A 14,256-nucleotide genomic window follows, 5' to 3' on the forward strand; every position below is an offset into this window, starting at 1 on the left:
CCGATGAGCTGGAAATTGTGTTTGAATCTTCCTTCCCTGGTGCTATTTCTCTTCTGCAGTTTTCAAGATCACTTTTCTGAAAATGACTCATTATAGCTGCTCTTGTGTCCTGCCATTCTCATGATCCAGGCTGGTACCTGTTCAGATTGGACGTTCGGAAATAACGCTTTTCTTCAAAACTTTTCTTTATGGCAGCAATATTTTTTCCTTGAGTGGCTAATCATGTTTAGATATGGAAACATGAAAGACATCTCATGTGGTGTTCTGTGCAAAATAGGTATTTAGCAAACATATTGGTGTCGTTGTGATGCTATTCAAGAAGTCAGTGGTGACACAGGCCAGGCACAGTATCGACAGGGATGTAGCAGTGATTGGATCTTGTCAAAGTCGGGCTCTTTCCAACCTCATGTCACTGCAGCAGTGACCACCATTCCCTCTCCTTCCTTCTTTTCCCCTCCTCTACACACACACACACACACACACACACACACACTAAAAAAACGTTAGTCTCTTAGTCATGTCTGACTCTACAACCCTTTGGACTGTAGCCCATCAGGGACCTCTGTCCATGAAACTCTCCTGGCCAGAGTACCGGAGTGGGTAGCCATTCCCTTCTCCAGGGGATCTTCCCGACCCAGGGATCAAACCCAGTCTCCTGCGTTGCAGGCAGATTCTTTACCATATGAACCACCAGGGAAGCCGCTTTCCTCTCCATAGCCACTGTTTTTCTTTTATGATTTCTCATTACAGCTTTAACAATTCTGTTCGCTTTTGATACTGCTCTATTACAGTTTAATGTGTGAGGTTTATTATGCCCTCTGAGAAGGCCTGCTGCATGCAATTGATGTTCTTTTTATGGGCTTTTAAAAAATCCCATCTCCTTTTTGGGGAGAAGAACAGTACTTAATTATTATGAGACTGAATTTTGAAATTATGACTCAAGGAAAAATTAAAAACAGTGACTCAGAGGGGATTTCCTCGGCAATCCAGTGGTTGAGATGCTGCACTTCCACTGCAGGGGGTGTGGTTCGATCCCTGGTCAGGGAACTAGGGATCCCGCTAGCCTTGTGTCGCAGCCAAGAAAAGAGTCAGAAAGGGCCACACAAGCCCTTTTCTTGGAAGCAGGATCTTTGCTCTTGAAATTTAGTGCAGTCTGACCAACAGACGCACGTGGAACACCTTCCACGTCAGCATCGTAGCAGATGCTGCCTTCATGGAGCCCGCAGGTGATGGGGTGGACGGGAATGGGCAGTGTGAAGGTGGCACAAGGCAGGGGCTGTGGGAGCCCGGGGGGCACCCAGCCTGGCTTGGCGGGCACCTAAGTATGTGGGAGGCACGTCCTGGCTTAGATGCTGAAGAGGAGCAGGGTCCTAGCCATCGTCCATCAGCCCCGCCTGGTCCTTTGTTTACCCTCCTCCAGCCAGCTCTCTGCCCCCAGGGGCTGTATGGACCACACCTTTCGGCCGCTTGCCCTCGGCTCCAGTGGGGTTTGAGCAGCAATATCCCCAGTGGGTTCTGGAGGGAGGGAGAGCGAGGTCAGAGGCTGTACCCCTGACTCCTTCCAGGCCGGTCCCCAGGTGGGCTGTGGCCCCGCCCCCTGGGTGTGGCTGCTCCTGCCCCAGCAGCTTCTCTGCTTTTAGGGTCCAGTTACCTGCCAGCCCGCGGCCCCACGGGCACGTGATGGGGCCCGCTGTGGAGTCCAGCCCACTCCTCAAGCACACAGAGGGGGATCTAGGTGGCACCCCCTCCCAGCACGAATGTCTCACCCGCTCTAACCGGGTGTAAGTGAGACTAGCCCGCCTGAAACAGCAGCCTATAACGAAGCACTAAATTGCGAGATATAGACTGGTGTGCCATAGAGCCGGGGCCACCAGGGCTGGCCGGGCTGGCGAGGAGAGGCCCTGCCCGGCTGGAGGTTGGTGCAGACCGGTGGTGCCCAGAGTGCGGTCCCCAGAGCAGCAGCAGCCTGGAGGCTGGGTAGAAAGGCAGGGTCACAGGCCCCGGCCCGGACCTTGAATGGGGCCCGGTGAGCTGCATTGTAACTCCACGGGATTCTGCTTCACAGAAGCAAGCTTGGGGTGGGAGTGAGGTGGGTTTGCTTGTTGTGGGTGGAGGGAGGACGCCCAGAGAGTGACGAGTCTGGGCACCTGGTGGGAAAAAGAAAACCTGGTGGGGTGGTGATAAGAGAGCAGACTCTGTATGATTTCAGTACCTTTAGACCAAGAGATTTTTGCACTGTGTTTCATGTCCCTGGATATGTTCTAGTGTCTCCTAGTTTATAGTCTGTGGGAACTTGAATAGAATTTGTATTTGACTGCTGTGTGAAAATTGTATAGATCTTAATCATGTTGAGTTGTTTCATGGTGATTTTCAGGTCTACTTTCGTTGTTCAGTCGCTCAGTCGTGTCCGCCTCTCTGCGACCCCACGGACGGCAGCACGCCAGGCTTCCCTGTCCTTCACCATCTCCTGGAGTTTGCTCAAACTCATGTCCATTGAGTCAGTGATGCCATCCAACCATCTCATCCTCAGTCTCCTTCTTCTCCTCCTGCCCTCAATCTTTCCCAGCATTGGGGTCTTTTCCAGTGAGTCAGCTCTTCGCATCAAGTGGCCAGAGTATTGGAGTTTCAGCTTCAGTCCTTCCAGTGAATATTCAGGGTTGATTTCCTTTAGGATTGAATGGTTTGACCTCCCTGCTGCCCAAGGGACTCCAAGAGTCTTCTCCAGCACCCCAGTTTGAAGACATCAGTTCTTCGGTGCTCAGTGTTCTTCTTTATGGTCCAGCTCTCACATCGGGTCCACTGTCTCCTCCTACTTTTCTGTGTATTCATCCTATTAATTTTTGAGAATTTGATATTGAAACCCCAGCTAAAAATTTTGACATATCTACTTAAAAAAAAAATTGTAATATATAGTGGAGCTATGGGCTTCCCTCATAGCTCAGTTGGTAAAGAATTCGCCTGCAATATGGGAGACCCCAGTTTGATTGCTGGGTTGGGAAGATCTGCTGGAGAAGGGATGGGCTACCCACTCTAGTATTCTTGGGCTTCCCTGGTGGCTCAGCTGGTAAAGAATCCATCTGCAATGCGGGAGACCTGGGTTTGATCCCTGGGTTGGGAAGATACTCTGGGGAAGGGAAAGGCTACCTATTCCAGTATTCTGGCCTGGAGAATTCCATGTATAGTCCATGAGATCACAAAGAGTCGGACACGACTGGGCGACTTTGACTTTCACTTTCATAGTGGAATATATATGTAACTTTGTTCTGTATTCCAAGTCTCCTGTAAATGTATGATCATACTTTCATAATTTAAAAAAGAAAGGACGACAAAAAATCTGGTGAAGAGTGAGCTGTGATCCCTGAGATTATAAAAGAGTGAAATGATGGAGAGCGGCCCGGAGGCGCATGGGCCTGGGGGTTCGGGGGACCGTGTCCTCTCCTCCTCCCCCAGGCCTGGGTGTGCAGTGGAGCCGGAGCACACGCGTGGTTCCCACTGGATGGGATGGCGCATTTTAGGTTGTTACTACTCTGTCTGATGTCCGGCACTCGGAGCTGCCATCACGGCTTCAGCTTTTGCACTGTGGTTGGTTCTGATGACCTGACACGTGATGCAGCGGGCTGTGTGAGGAGACCATCCATGAGGGATCACGACAGGGGTTTTGAAGGAGATTTGCCGGGACAGAGCCGCCACATGCAGTGGGAGGCCAGCCCTCGGTTTTAGGGGTTGCGCTGGGGGAGCCCCTGCAGAGAGACGGTGATAGCGGAATGAAAGTCAGACGCCCGGCAGGCTGATATGCGTGCTGTGGTCACTCCCTAGGGCCTCTGTAGCGAATGACTACAAACAGAAGTGGATTCCCTGACAGTTCTGGAGCCCAGATGTCTGAAGTGAGTATCGCTGGGCCGACCTCAGGGTGCTGGCAGAGTTGTTCCTCCTGGAAGCTCCGAGGGGAGCCTGGTCCATGCGTGGTGCCCGCCTTCTGTGGCCACTGGCCCGCCTCGGCTGGAGGGCGCGTCACTACAGTCTCTGCCTCCGTCTCACGCGGCGAGCTCCTCATGCACCTTCACATGGGCGTCTTTGTTTTCCCCCTAATGGATCTTCCTGAAGTGTAGTTGATTTAGTGTTGTCTTAATCTCTGCTATACAACAAAGTGATTCAGTTCTTTATATATACTTTCTTTTTCATATATATATTTTTTCCACTATGTTTTGTCACAGGATGTTGAATACAGTTTCCTCTGCTATGCAGTAGGACCCTGTTGCTTATCCATTCTATATATAACAGCTCGCATCTGCTGATCCCAGGCTCCCGTTCCATCCCCCCTCCCCCCACCCTTTGTCAACTACCAGTCTGTTCTCAATGTCCGTGATATCACCTGACATTGGTCATTCTCATCTGACTTACTTCAGTTAGTATGATCATCTCTAGGTCCGTCCATGGTGCTGCAGATGGCATGATTTCATTCTTTTTTATGGCTGAGTAATATTCCATTGAATGTTCATATATACACGTGGGCTTCTTATAAGGACATGAGTCATTGGATTTAGGGCCCACCCAAATCCAGTGTGGCCTCACCTTAACCAATTGTATTGGGGTTTCCCAGGTGGTACTAGTGGTAAAGAATCTGCATGTAATGCAGGAGATGTGGGTTTGATCCCTGGGTCGGGAAGATCCCCTGGAATAGGAAATGGCAACCCACTCCAGTATTCTTGCCTGAAGAATCCCATGGACAGAGGAGCCTGGCGGGCTACAGTCCATGGGGTCACAAAAGAATCAAACAACTGAGAGATTAAGCAGCAGCGGGCAGCAGGGCCTCAAAGATCCTATTTCCTAATAAGGTCACAGTCTGAGGTTCTGGGTGAACGTGAATCTCAGGGAAGACACCAGCACAGTACATATATTTTAAAAAGACCGACAAAGTGGAGACTGAAATGGTAGGTGAAGCAGAGAGAGGAGGTGGAGATGAGGCGAGGATGGCATTGCTTCTGGAGAAGGTTCTGTCCTGGCAGAGAGTGGACATCAGCGTGGGAGCAGACTGTGTGTGTGAGGAAAGATTTAGAATCTCTGTTTTGGAGCTGTGGTGTTTTCGTTGAGGAATATTTGCTCCAAGCACTGGGCTAGGGCCCCTGGCTGGAGCAGGGGCTCAGAGAATGAGGAGAGAGAGAGCTTGGAGGGGGTGGAGAAGGGTGCCCTGCTGTGGCCGGAGGGGCCTGACTGTGGCTTTTTAAAGGCTCTTTCACAATTAAAAAAGAAGAAGGTGGGCCGGCCCTCAGCTTTCAGGACTGAAAAGTTTCTGTGTATTGAAATTTTGGCACTCTGGGTGGTTTTGTCATTGGTAGTATTTTTAAGGGCCTCCTCTGAGGCAGATTTAACTTGGGGATGAACAAAATAAATTCTGCTAGCACCCTAAAATAAACTTTTAATTTTAGAATAGTTTTAGATTTACAGAAAAGTTGCAAACAGAGTACAGAGTTTCTGTACCCTCCCCCCGCACCCAGTTTCACCTATTGTTAAGATTTTACATTAGAATGTTTGTCACAACTGACGGAACGGTATTGATACATGATGATCAATCAAGGGGCATACTTTATCCAGATATCCTTAGTTTATCCCTTAGGTCCTTTTTTGGTCTCAGGATCCCATCTGGGATTATATTTAGTCATCGTGCCTTCTTAGGCTCCGTGGACTGGCAGTTTCTCAGGTTTTCCCTGTTCTTGTTTAACCTTGACCGTTGTGCAGAGTTCTGTCCTTCAGTTTGGGTTTGTCTGATGCCTTTTTCCTGATTAGACTCGGGGCGGGCTTAGGGAGAAAGACCACAGAGGTACGGCGCTGCTCTCGTCCCACCTCCCACGGGTGCGTGCTGTCTGCGTGCCTTGCCGCTGTGGTGTCCACCTCGGTCACCTGGCCGAGGTGTGTCTGTCCGGTTTCTCCTCCTCATCGCACCTCCGCGCGGCGTGGTTTAGGAGGAAGTCAGTGTGCACAGCCCACACTTCAGGGGCAGAGAATATGCTCCACTGTCTGAAGGATGAAGTATCCACATAAATTATTTGGAACTTCTCTGCCTGCGGGTGTGCCCTCCTCGTGTGTTTATTCCACCAGGTATTTGTATCAGTATGAACCTGATATTTATTTGATAGTTTGGGGTATAATCCAGCACTACCCCATCAGTGTGGGTTTTGTGAGCACTTCCTTACTTTCTGGTGCCATAAGATGCTCCAGGCTCATGTTGGATATTCCCTGTCCCAGCCCTAGTTTTGGGCATTTCCCCAAGGGTCCGTGGTTCCTTTTGTTGTAGAGTGGGATTAGAAACCAAGGCTTGGGCCCCGGGTCTCTCAGCAGACAGCTAGGAAATAGATGTCTACGCAGGCTTACCCGTTATTACGGACCTATGTGTCTCTGTCTTTGTTAAGCTAGGTTCACACACTGCTGCCTGCTCCTCTGCTCCATTCCACCTGGGTCATTCTAGCCCTCCCCTCTTACTGGTCTGTCACCTTCCTCTCCAATAGCCAGAAGCTGGTTCCTTCCATCCTCTGGTGCATCTACCAGTTGTTCAGTTCTCGTGTCCACGCATCGTGGTTTCAGAATTGTTTACCCATGGCCCCATGGGAAACAAGTTTCCCGACTATTATTAGAATACAGTACTGACATGCAGTTCCTTTTGTAGTCTTCCAGTCTCTACTCGTTCCCAAAATTCCTCTCTTGGCCCCTTTCCTCTCCACCCCTTTCCGTGAGGTTGTATTGTGTATTTCTAACATGGTTGGTTAGAGTCTTCTGTCTCAATCTGCATTCCATCATGGGGTTCCCCCATCTCCTAATTGACCGTTATTTGCATATATCAGGGTTCACTCTTAATAAAATAAAAGGATCTGTGGGTTTTGACAGCTGTGTAGTGTCATACATCCACCATTACAGTATCGTACAGAATAGCCTTGCCACCCCAAAGAACCTCTGTGTTTCACCTAGTCATACCATCTCCAGTCTCTGGCAACCTCTGATCCACTTTCTGTCTCTCTAGCTTAACTTTTTATAAAGTGTCATTCTAAACGAAATCATACAGTGTATAGCCTGTCAGACTGGCTCCTTGCACTTGGCAATTTGGATTTAAGATTCATCCACGGTTGCGTGGATTGGTTCATTCCTGTTATCACTGAATCCTATTCCGTTGCCTGCAGGGACCACAGTTTGTCTACCCCTCACCCACTGAAGGACTTCTTGGTTGCTTCCAGTTTTGACAGCTTTATGGCATCACCAACTCAATGGACATGAGTTTGAGCAAATTCCAGGAGATAGTGAAGGACAGGGAAGCCTGGCATACTGCAATCCATGGGATCGCAAAGAGTTAGACATGACTTAGCAACTGAACAGCAACAAATATTAAATGCAGGTTTTGTGTAGGCGTAAGTTTTCAAATCAGTTGGGTAAATACTTAGTGTCCAGCACAATTATTGGATCCTATGGTAAAATTTGGGGCTTCCCAGGTGTCTCAGTGGCAAAGAATCTGCCTGCCAATGCAGGAGACATGGCTTCGATCCCTGGGTCAGGAGGACGCCCTGGAGAAGGCAGACCCACTCCAGTATTCTTGCCTGGGAAATCTCATGAACAGAGGAGCCAGGTGGGCTACAGCCCATGGGGTGGCAGGAGTCAGACACGATTTGGCAACTAAGCAACAACCACGATGGTAAAATCTATAAGCCTTAGTTTAGTAAGGAACTGGCAGACTGCCTTCCAAAGTGGCTGCCCCATTTTGCATTCCCACCAGCTCCGAAGAAGAGTTCCTGTTGCTCTGCCTCCTAGCCAGCAGTTCGTATGTAGTCTGTGTCCTGGACTTGGGCCATCCTGATAGGTGGAATAGACATATCTCATTATTGTCTTCATTTGCATTTCCCTAATGACAAACGATGTTGAGCATCTTTTCATATGCTTATTTGCCATCTGTATATATTCTTTGGTGAGGTGTCTGTTCAGATCTTTTGCCCATTTTTTTAATTGGGCTATTCATTTTCTTTCTGTTGAATTTTAAGAGTTCTTTTCCTATTCTGTATACAAGTCCTTCATCAGATATGTGACTTGCAAATATTTTCCCCCAGTCTAGAAATTGTCTTTTCATCCTCTTAATGATGTCTTTCATAGAGCAAAAGTTTTTATGGGTTTTTTTTTTTTTTTTTTCATTTTAATGAGGCCTAAGCTATTAATTTTTCTTCTCTCATGGATGTGCTTTTGGTGTTATATCTAAAAACTCATCACCAAACTCAGGGTCACAGAGATTCTTCTCCTGTGTTTTCATCTAGAAGTTTTGTAGTTTTACAGGTTACACGTAGGTCCCTCCTGAGTGGTCCCTTCTGAGTGGTTGGGTTTGCTGTTTCAGAGTTGTCTTTGTACCTTTGTCCACTCTGCTAGCATTTTCAAACGGATGCCCTTTCTCTTTCTACATTATCATCCTGTAAAGTTCCCTTGAAAAGGGAAAAGTTCTAATTGCCATTTCTGCTTGTCTTCCAGCAAGACCACTGGTGCAGACCTTGCCTTTAAGAACCACCGTCAACAACGGCGCTGTGGTACCAAAGAAAGCCAGCGGCTCCCTGCCAGCCCCGCCGGGGGCCAGGAGAGAAGCCGCTGCGCCCGCCACAACCAAAAGGTAGGCAAGAGGCGCTGTTGGTGAAAGCTGCTGCAACCCAGATGCCAAAATAAGTATTAGTCTTCTGTATGACACTTCAGTATGTCTCCTTTGAGTTAAAGCTTGTGAAAGCACAGTATTTGGTGTGTTGCCAAAACAGAAACCATGTTGATTTGTTATTCTGCTTTTTTTTTTAGATTTAATCACATAATCTGAAATCTCATTCACTAAAGCCACAGTGTACCATTTGGTGTTTTTACTTAAACGTCACTTTTAATAAAACAATAAAAACAAGTGGGAGTATAACCTATACAAAAAATGAATATGCTGTTTGCAGGTCCCAAGGGTTTGGAATAGAGCAAACTTCAGATTGCTGTACTGAGCGTGAATTTTTGTCAGTAAAATTTGGATGGCACTTAACAGTGGAATTTCAGGTGATGTTTGTCAGATAGAGCGTGGGTTGCTCTTAACTTTTTTATAATTTCATAATTGTCATATTAAAATTACAGATTTTATATGCCAGCCTACTTTCCCAAATTTTTATGCTGTAAAAAATAAAACACCTGATGGTCATATGGCACAGAAAGTCTTAAAGAAATTCTTCTCACCTCATGAGCTTGTTCTAAGAACTTGTAGCGTTCGTTAAAATGCTCCCTGCTCTATGGGTGCTGGGGATTCAGAGTCAGTGTGCCCTGCCATGCGCTGGGGTCCCTGTGAGTTGATGAGAGTAGATTTGAGGCTGCATTGTGACCCAGAATGAAAATACAGCAATCCCATCATATCTTTTAGATACATAGTGTTTCTACATAGACTCTTCATTGAGCAGATTTGCATGGTGTTTCATCAGATAGAGCTCTAGGTACTTATTGTTTGTGAATTTTGAGAAAATTGATTTTGCAGGGCTTTTTGAACTTTAAAATGAAATTCTTGGCCTCATTTCATACCTTTTTATTACTTAATTGAATCATTTTTTTATAACCAACGTGAAATGACCTCCTGGATTCTAACCGGCACCAATAGATATAGACTGTCTTTTATTCATCTAGATGTTATAAGGCTGACAATTATGACTTTTTTTAAGTTTCAGATTGCCATCTGTTACCATTTCTTCCTTTCTTTTTTTTTCATTGTGGCAAAGAAAAAAAAAATCACATCACATTAAATTTCCCACCTTAGCCTTTTTTAGTGTACAGTTCAGCAGTGTCAAGTATATTCTCATTGTTTTGCTGTGGATCTCCAGAACTTTCTCATGTTGCAAAACTGAAACTATACCTCTTAAACAGGAAGTCCTCCCCAGAGCCCTTGGTGATCATGCTTTTCCTTTCTGTTTCTATGATTTTGACGACAGATGTTCCATATGAGTGGAATCACACAGTATCCATCCTTTTGTGGCTGACTTATTTCACTTAACATAATGTCCTCCAAGTTCATTCACATTGTAGCTTGTGACAGGATTTCCTTCTTTTTTAAGGCTTCATAGCATTCTGTTGTGCATATATTTACCACCTTTTCTTCATCCATTCATGTTGATGGACATTTGGGTTGCTTCCACCTCTTGGCTATTGGAATAATACTGCAGTGAATGTAGGTGTACAGAGATGTGAGATCCTGCTCTGAACTTTTTGGGGGTATATACCCCAAAGTGGATTGTTAAATCATTTGGTATTAGGTTGGTACAAAAGTAATTGCAGTTTTGCATTGCTGAACTTGGCCATTTAATATTGGAATACATTCTTAAATAAATGTGGTTATGTTATATATCATTTTAATGACCATTCCTTGCTTTATGTTTTTTGATAATGACTTATTACTTGATGTTTATTTTATATTTATTTTAGACTAGGGAAATGATATTAGACAAAAAGCAAATTTAAGCAATTTTCTTATTCACATTCGAAATGGGTCACAAAGCAGTGGAGACAACTCAAAACATCAACACTGCATTTGGCCCAAGAACTGCTAACAAATGTACAGTGCAGTGGTGGTTCAAGAAGTTTTGCAAAGGAGATGAGAGCCTTGAAGATGAGGGGTGCAGTGACCAGCCATCGGAAGTTGACAGTAACCAATTGAGAGGATCATCTAAGCTGATCCTTTTAAAACTGCATGAGAAGTTGCCCAAGAACTCAAAGTCAACCGTTCTCCAGTCATTTGGCATTTGAAGCAAATTGGAAAGGTAAAAAAGCTCAGTAGGTCGGTGCCTCATGAGCTGTCCAAAAGTAAAAAAAATCATCATTTTGAAATGTTGTCTTCTCTTCTACACAAGAGCGAACCACTTCTCAGATTGTGACTTGTGATGAAAAGTAGATTTTATACAACAGGCAATGACCAGCTCAGTGGTTGAACCGAGAAGAAACCCCCAAACACTTCCTAAAACCAAACCTGCACCAAAAAAATGTCACAGTCACTGTTTGGTGGTCTGCTGCCCGTCTGATCCACTACATCTTTGTGAATCCTGGTGAAACCATTGCATCTGAGAACTATGCTCAGCAAATCCATGAGAGACGCCGAAAACTGCAGTGGCTGCAGCCAGCGTTGGTCAGCAGAATGGACCCAGTTCTTTTCCACGACAGTGCCCAACCACAGGCTACACCACCAATGCTTCGAAAGTTGAACAAAATGGTCTACAGAGTTTTGCCTCATCTGCCATATTCACCTGACCTCTCACCAACTGACTACCACTTCTTCAAGCATTTCAACAACTCTTTGAAGGGAAAACACTTCCACAACCAGCAGGAGGCAGAAAATGCTTTCCAAGAGTTCCTCAAATCCCAAAGCATGGGTTTTTACACGGCAGGAATAAACAAACTTATTTCTTATTGGCAAAAATGCATTGATTGCACTGGTTCCTGCTTTGATTAATAAAGTCTTGATTGAGCCTAGTTGTAATGATGTAAAATTCACAGTCAGAAACTGCAATTATGTCTGCACCAACTTAATAATTCAATTTTTAACTTTTTGAGAAACTCTCATAGTGTTTTCCTTAATGATTGCACCATTTTACATTTGAGGAGCTTGGCGGTCTACAATCCATTGGGGTCACAAATGAGTCTGACACGATTCAGCAACTAAAACAATGACAACATCTTTCTTTATTCCAGTACCATGCTGTCTTGATTACTGTTACTTTGTAGTATGTTTTGAAATCAGGAAATGTGAGTCTTCCAGTTTTATTCTCCTTTTTCAAGGTTATTTTGGCTCTTCGGATCCCTTGGGATTTCATATGAATTTTAGGATTTTTTTCTACAAAAGATGCCATTGGTATTTTGATAGGGATTGTATTGAATCTGTAAATCATTTTGGGTAGTATGGACATTTTAACATATTAAGTCTTCCAATCCCACAGAGGATGACTTTCCATTTCTTTGTATCTTCTTTGATTTTTTTTCAGCAGTGTTTAATAGTTTTCTGTCTATAAGTCTTTCAACTTCTTGGTTAAGTTTATTCCTAAGTACTTTGTCATTTTCGAAGCTATCATAAATGGGGTTGTTAATTTCCTTTTTAGATTGGTCATTGTTAGTGGATAGAAATGGAACTGATTTTTGCGTTTTGTTTTTTGTATTCAGTAATTTTAGTGAAATTGTTTATTAGTTGTTAACAGTTTTTTATGGAATCTTTAGGGTTTTCTACATATAAAATCATGTCATCTGCAAACAGATAGTTTTACTTTCTTTTTTCCAACTTTGGATGCCTTTTACTTCTTTTTCATGTTTAATTGCTCTGGCTTGAACTTGCAGTACTATGTTCAATAGTAGTGGTGAGAGGGCGTATCCTTGCCTTATTCCTGACGTTAGAGGAGAAGCTTTCAGTCTTTCACCATTGAGTATGATACTCATTGTGGGCTTTTCATTTTTACTTTTTGACTTTTACGATGATGAGGTAGTTCTCTTCCTATTTGGTTGAATGTTTTTATTATGAAGGGTGTTCAATTTTGTCAAGTGGTTTTTCTGCATCAGTTGAGATGACGGTGTGATTTTTGTCTCATTCTGTTACTGTGGTGTATTGTATTAATTTTCTTACATTGAATGGTCCTTGCATTCCAGGTGGAAAACCCACTTGTTCATGGTGTATAATCCTTTGAATGTGCTGTTAAATTCAGTTTGGTAGTTGTTGCTCGCTCGCTCATTCAGGTCCTACTCTCTGTGACCCTGTGAACTGCAGCATACCAGGTTTCCCTGTCCTTCACTGTCTCCTGGAGTTTGCTCAAACTCATGTCTGTTGAACTGGTAATAGCATCCCGCCATCTCATTTACTGCTGCCTTCCTCTCCTTCCTCTTTCAGTCTTTCCCAGCATCAGGGTCTTTTCCAATGAGTCAGCTCTTCACATCAGAAGAAAGTATTGGCCAAAGTATTGGAGCTTCAGCGTCAGCCCTTCCAATGAATATTCAGAGTTGATTTCCTTTAGGATTGACTAGTTTGATCTCCTTGCCATCCAAGGGACTCTCAAGAGTCTTCTCTAGCGCACCACGGTTCGAACGCATTGCTTATTCATAATAGTCTCATAATCCTTTTTATTTCTGTGACATTGGTTGTAATATTCTCTTTTGTTTCTCATTTAAGTTATTTCAGTCTTCTCTTTTTTTCTAGTTTAATGGAGGAGTTAGCACTTTTATTGGTCTTTAAAAAAAAATCAACTCTTGGTTTCTTGATTTTTTCTATTGTTTTTCTTTTCTCTATTTTGCTTATCTCTGCTATAATCTCCATTTTTACTTTCCCTCTGCTAACTTTTGGTTTTATTTATTGTTGTTTTTTCCTACTTCCTTGAGAAGTAGAAATAAAGTTGATTTGTTGATTTGAGATCTTTCTGTGTTTTCATAGCTGTAAACTTCTCTCTTAGTACTGCTCTCTGCATCCCACAAGTTTTAGAATCTTTTTTGTTTGTTTTCATTTGTCTCTAGATATTTTCTAAATTCTCTTGTGATTTTTTTCTTTAACCCATTGGCTGTTTAAGAGTGAGTTGTTTAATTTCAAGGTTGACTTTTTAAAGTAGCAAATAATTAATGGAAAATGAGATTCTTTGTCTTTATTCTTGAAAATTCACTTTTATAATTGATTTCTCTTTATGTATTTGGAGTTTAAGTAAAATAAAAAAATTTTTCAGAGCAAAATATGATAAAAGTAAAATTTGAAATGCAGATTATATTTCTAGCTTTCAGTTCATTTCATGAGTGCTTATGTCAAGTATTCTTGCACTTTGTTTTTGTAGAAGCCTCTGTGTTTGATCCACAATAACTAGTACTCTGCTGCAGAATCTGATTGACTTGTTTTTGTTCAGTCACTCAGTCATGTCCAGCTCTTTGCAACCCCGTGGACTGCAGCACACCAGGCTTCTCTGTCTTGCACTATCTTCCGGAACCTGCTCAAACTCATGTCCATTGAGTCAGTGATACCATCCCACCATCTCATCCTCTGTCACCCCCTTCTCTTGCCCTTAATCTTTCCCAGCATCAGGGTGTATTTCAGTGAGTTGGCTGTTTGTATCATGTGGCCAAAGTATTAGAGCTTCAGCTTCAGGATCATTCCTTCAAATGAATATTCAGAGTTGATTTCCTTTAGGATTGACTGGTGCAATCTCCTTGCAGTCCAAGGGATGCTCAAGAGTCTTCTCCAGCATCACAGTTTGAAAGCATCAATTCTTTGGTGCTCAGCCT

The 14,256-nt window shown here is 44.1% G+C and overlaps 1 protein-coding gene across 5 annotated transcripts in view; it reads left to right on the top strand.

The window, feature by feature from the left end:
- Window positions 1-14,256, top strand: part of EML1 (EMAP like 1) — a 196,883-nt gene that overhangs the window by 124,035 nt on the left and 58,592 nt on the right. For all 5 annotated transcript variants that reach the window (XM_043921463.1, XM_043921461.1, XM_043921462.1 and 2 more), the window contains exon 3: window positions 8,494-8,629. In XM_043921463.1, the coding sequence (XP_043777398.1) occupies window positions 8,494-8,629 (136 nt within the window). The remainder of the gene's footprint in view (window positions 1-8,493; window positions 8,630-14,256) is intronic.

The sequence above is a fragment of the Cervus elaphus genome, chromosome 13 (assembly GCF_910594005.1).
Source record: "Cervus elaphus chromosome 13, mCerEla1.1, whole genome shotgun sequence".
Taxonomy (NCBI): Eukaryota; Metazoa; Chordata; class Mammalia; order Artiodactyla; family Cervidae; genus Cervus; species Cervus elaphus.